Source organism: Clarias gariepinus, chromosome 24, assembly GCF_024256425.1.
Source record: "Clarias gariepinus isolate MV-2021 ecotype Netherlands chromosome 24, CGAR_prim_01v2, whole genome shotgun sequence".
NCBI lineage: Eukaryota > Metazoa > Chordata > Actinopteri > Siluriformes > Clariidae > Clarias > Clarias gariepinus.
Genome location: NC_071123.1, coordinates 18,133,478 through 18,139,350, shown reverse-complemented (window position 1 = coordinate 18,139,350; position 5,873 = coordinate 18,133,478). Strand labels below are relative to the sequence as shown.

General features: G+C 32.7%; 1 protein-coding gene across 1 annotated transcript; it reads left to right on the top strand.

Moving 5' to 3' along the window:
* Positions 1–530: 530 nt before the first annotated feature.
* LOC128512368 (midasin-like) lies at positions 531–5,403 on the top strand. Its single transcript, XM_053485613.1, has 5 exons — positions 531–657; positions 2,419–3,498; positions 3,615–3,812; positions 4,135–4,325; positions 4,572–5,403. The coding sequence occupies exons 1-5, from the start codon at positions 552–554 to the stop codon at positions 4,605–4,607; spliced, it is 1,611 nt and encodes a 536-aa protein (XP_053341588.1). The 5' UTR covers positions 531–551; the 3' UTR covers positions 4,608–5,403.
* Positions 5,404–5,873: the final 470 nt, after the last annotated feature.

The window sequence follows — 5,873 nt, the reverse complement described above, 5'->3', positions numbered from 1 at the left end:
GTGGATTATTAACAACTTTTAAAATTAGGATAAAATTTGAATGTGATTTTAACATTTAACTAAGACAAAATGCTATAGGATCAGCTATAGGCCGTTGTGTTTTTCCCTCCTGCTTCTTTGACTTTTGTAAGAAGGAAAGTGAAAGTAGTTTGTGGTTACTTGTCAAACAACACAATTGAAAGAAAAACGGTTTGTTCAAAATACTAAGTAGAGACGGGACGGGAAATAAAAAACAACTGGTAAGTAACGGCTTTTTTTCTTTACAAACACATCTAAAGAAAATATTTTCAGTAATATGAAAAAGATGTTTTTAAAAATATTTTCTAGACATTTTGAAAGATTTGCTGAAACCCAACAAATTTCCTGTGGACTGGTTAGACACTTTTTTGACTTCATAGTGTGTGGGATTACTGTATATAAAACATATTTATATAATTAATAAAGTGAAATATTCTTGTCATGCCACATACTAATTTATAGCAGGGATGTGATTAAAGTTATGGCATTTATAAAAACTGATTCTAGATTCGATTTTAAATCATCTGGGAAAGATGGCTGAACTTGAAGAAAATGTGAAAACAACAGAAGTTACAGAGAATGAACCTGATTCTCACACAACTGCCTATGAAGAAGAAAAACTTGACATAAAAAGGAATCGTAAGTTTAATTAACTAAAACATTCACAACACTAAGTCTAAGTTTTATTTAATGATTCAATGTGTTTTTATACCTCTTAATGTACAAAAGTTTGGACACATTATTCACATCAAATTGTAAATAAAAACAAAATGAAATGAAGTGGCTGTTTCAAATTTCAATATTTTATTCAGAATTTAACATAGATGACACATTAAATGTTTAAACTGAAAAAATCTATCATTTTTAGGGCAAAATGAGTTGATTTTAAATTTCATGGCATCAACACATCTCAAAAAAGTTGGGACAAGGCCATCTGTGGAATTCCCTCTTTTTTTTATAACAGTCTGCAAACGTCTGGGGACTGAGGAGACAGGTTGCTCAAGTTTAGGAATAGGAATGTTGTCCCATTCTTGTCTAATACAGGCTTCTAGTTGTTCAACTATCTTTGCTATTCTTTGTTACATCTTCCTCTTTATGATGCGCCAAATGTTTTCTATCGATGAAAGATCTGCAGACTGCAGCCTGGCCATTTCAGTACCCGGATCTCCTATACAGCCATGATGTTGTAATTGATGCAGTATGTGGTCTAGTACTGCCATGTTGAAAAATGTCTTCCCTGAAAGAGACGATGCCTGGATGGGAGCATATGTTGTTCTAGAACTTGAATATACCTTTCAGCATTGATGGTGCTTTTTCAGATGTGTAAAATGCCCATGCCACACGCACCCATACCATCAGAGATGCAGGCTTGTGAACTGAGCGCTAATAACAACTTGGGTTGTCCTTGTCCTCTTTAGTCCAGATGACATGGCGTCCCAGTTTCCCAAAATGAACTTGATTCGTCTGACCATAGAAAAGTTTTCCACTTTGCCACAGTCCATTTTAAATGAGCCTTCACCCAGAGAAAACGCCTGCGCTTCTGTATGTTTAGATATGGCTTCTTTTTTGACCTATGTAGAGTTTTAGCCAGCAACTGTAGATTGTGTTCACCGACAATGTTTTCTGGAAGTACTGTATTCCTGAGCCCATGTTGTGATTTCCATTACAGTAGCATTCCTGTATGTGATGCAGTGCTGTCGAAGGGCCCGAAGATCACGGGCATCCAGTATGGTCTTCCAGCCCTGACCCTTACGCACAGAGAGTTTTCCAGATTCTCTGAATCTTTGGATGATATTATGCATTGTAGGTGATGATAACTATCAGAACTCCTTTCTGATATCGCACCAATATTTTTCGCTGCAGCATTGGGGGAACTCTGAGAGGCTCTTTTTATACCCAATCATGTTGCCAATTGACAGAATAAGTTGCAAATTTGATCTCCAGCTGATTCTTATATGTACATTTAACTTTTCCGGCCTCTTATTGCTACCTGTCCCAACTTTTTCGGAATGTGTAGCTCTCATGAAATCCAAAATGAGCCAGTATTTGGCATGACATTTCAAAATGTCTCACTTTCAACTTTTGTTATGTTATCTATATTCTATTCTGAATAAAATATTTAAATTTGAAACTTCCACTTCATTGCATTCTGTTTCTATTCACAATTTGTAGTGTCCCAACCTTTTTGGAATCAGGTTTGTAGTCTAATTTGCTGTATTTAGCTGATTTACTCAAACTGATCATAGAAATGTTTAATAGGTGAGGACAATCTCATTGGATTTCCACTAAGCTTGATTATAGATCTTATAGATCACTCCTAATTTCAGAATAAATTTAAAGAATTCAATGAAAATTTATTTTGAACACTAATGATTTTTGTTAATTAATTTTCAATTACAGTAACAGAGGAAGATCAGAGAAATAGCCAAGATGGACAAATGAGGCTTACTGTAGAGGAACTGAACCAGGATCAAGCTGAGTTACAGAAAGAAAACACATTAGAGCAAGATCTGACAGAAAATGGTGTAAAAGAAGAAGAGATTACAATAGATATGGTCGAAAAGAATGGAAGTCAAAGTGAGAAGGACGAGAAACCAGATGAAAATAATATAAAAAAGGATGAGATGATAAAAAGAGAATTTGAAAAGAAGAAAAGTCATGTAGAGGACGGAAACCAAGATCAAAGTGAAAGTGAAAAACTCAAAGAGTGTTTGGAGCCGTGCATTAAAATAAATGAAAGAGATGAGAAAGATGAAGACAAGGTGAAGGAACACCAAGAAAAGAGTCACAAACAAGACAAAGATACTAAAGGACCTGAAGAAAACAAAAATGAGCTAACGGGTAATACTTTAGCAAAATGTGAAACAAATATAAAACTGCTAGATAAGAATGCATGTCAAGGTGAGAAGAATGATGAATCAGAAGTAAATAATATCAAAGAAGATGGACCAAATGTGGAATTTGAAACAAAGAAAAGTCATGTAGAGGACGGAAACCAAAATCAAAGTGAAGCTGAAAAACCCAAAGAATGTTTGGAGCCATGTCTATCAAATGAAGAAAGAGACGAGCGAGGTGAAGACCAGGTGGAGAAACCTATAGAAAAGAGTCATGAACAGAACCAAGATACTAGAGAACCTGAAGGAAATAAAAATGACCTAACAGGTAATAGTTTAGCAGAAGGTGAGACAAACATAAAACTGCTAGATAATAATGCAGGTCAAGGTGAGAAGAATGATGAATCAGAAGTAAATAATATAAAAGAAGATGGAACTGATGTGGAGTTTGAAAAGAAAAAAAGTCAAGATGAGAAGGAGAAAACCAGAAAACTAAGACAACAAAGCAGTGAAGTAAAGAAGGATAGTATTGAGGATGGAGAAATTAACACCATGCCTGAGGAAAAGGAAACACGTCAAAACAGAAATGACAATGACCAAGAAGAGAAGTCAACAACACGGTGGATAAAACTTCCCTCGTGGAGAGGTAAAATGCTTTTGATTGTCTATAGCAAAACATCTTTGTATGTGTTTATCTAAAGATATATTTTGCTAAATATATTGTACATATATCAAATGCTACATAATTTCAACTTTTTTTAGTAAGGTACTTCACCTTCCAGACTGGCAACACTCGAGATTCCCACAAGAAATTTTTAAAAACACTCCATAAAAAGAATTTCAGACTCAAACAAGCAGATAAAGCAAGGAGTGGCAAATTCTGCCTTGTTTTCTGCCCTGTGGTTTCCCGAGCAGGAACTGATATTGAAGCTGCTCTGCATCAGCTAAAGGAAATATCAGGTAATCAGAAGATCTCCCAAAATATAAGTAAATTAGGAGTACAGGAACTCCCTTTCCAGATTTTATGTAAAATGTATAGCAATTTTACAAAAAAACTTTATGTTTAAGTACATAGGAGGTTAATAAAAGCTAATAAACATTTATGCTGACCTGTGTATCTTTATCATTTAAGTTCTTTTAAGAATTACTATAAATTTGTCACCGTGACAATATATTGAAATACCAGTGTACAGTATCACCTTTTTTCTGCACCTTCACTCCCACCCTAGATTTTAGAAAACCTATGAACACTAGCGCTCATCTTCAATTCTCTGACTTCCAGATACCAAACCAGCAATTCTAGTGGTTCTCCACCATACAATTGATCAAGAGTGTATTGTACCAGACAGCAGCAGAGCTGTACAAAGAGAGAACATGATCGCAGTTGACTGCGTATTTCATGAGGATCACGGATTATATAAATGCTCAAAGAACAAGGAAGCAGTGAAAAAAGTTGCTAAATGGCTAAAAACAGTAGGTTCAGTAATATTTTAAAATGAAAAAATGAAAAAAAAAAAAAAACGTAAACTGTTCCCTCTGTCTGTGTTGTAGATGTATTTATCTTGAACATTAATATAAATCAAATTGAATTATATAGATTAATGGCTATTTATAATGTATTATATAATATAGTATATTAGCAGTATTGATTGTAACAGCATTTAATAACATTTGTAATTTTGATTCCTTTTTTTTGTTTCTTTTTCTTTTTGTTTGCAGAAACCATGGAGAAATGTTGTGGTAAAAGTGAGGTAAAGTTCAATTGTGCACTGCATTTAAAGCTGCACTGAAGTATACGTAATATACTATAAGTCATAAGTTAATTCAAATTAAATTTAATTAGCTTCAAAATGTAAAGACCAGTGGTGAAAAATGTGTTTTATATATTTATGAAAAATATACTTTTTATATATCCGAGATACATAATAAATGCATCTTTACAGAAACAATCATTATATTAACAAACATACAGATTTTTATTAAGTTAAATTACATCATAATTTAATATTATATATATATAATTAAGCTTGTCTTATTGTTTAATTATAATATAAACTTGTCTTTGATTTAAATACTTTAATACAGTAAATGTTTGTGTTTATATGCAAACTTCATATGCTATATAGTTCACACTCCTGTTATAGAGTGTACAGTATGCCCTTTATAATTCTAAATGTATGCTTCTTTATTAGAATGCCAATCAACCTGCATTGCATAATTCAAATAAATTACTTGATTAAACAAACTATTTAAACTAGTAATTTATTGCAGGACAGTTTAAATATTAACTATGATTGTAAACATCTGTTATACTTTATTTTACAGTTATACTGTTTATTGTCTATCATTGATAAAGAATGTGTAGTACAAATTTAAACAAATGTGCTGATTTAATAAACATGGCTTTCTAATGAATACTCATTAAAAAAGAACCACTGAGAAACTTCCACTGAAACCAATGACTTGACCAATGGCATGTTTGAATTTTTAAGTTTTAAGAAATAGGCATAAAAATGTTTGCTTCCATTCCATTAAATTTACAATAAATGAAAAAATATGTTTGTCTCTTTACATTTCTGTAGTTTTATTATGGCACAAATAACAATTGTTTGGGCCTTTGTGACATCCATGCACACATTTTTAATGGAATTTACCTCCTTTTAACAGGTATCAAAAAGGCAATGCATATTCCGGTCTCTCTGTTTTTTTTTTTATTATTATTAATTTCCTACATTCTAGAACAATATCAGATACTTCAAATCTATGAAGCACAAAATTCTTTTAATAACATTTATTTCGACATGGGTTAACTAATTAATAGCATGCCATAATAGACAAATATATAAATTAAATGACCAAACTGTTGCTAATATTTTCATGTAACCTGTAGTGGTGGTGAAACAAACCTGGTATACATTCATAGTTGATTGACAAACAGGGGCGGTCTTCTATACTTTTTCTTCAACTTTTGACAGAGATATTTGAATGTGTAGCTCTATACAACTTTAGGAGAAGCATGCC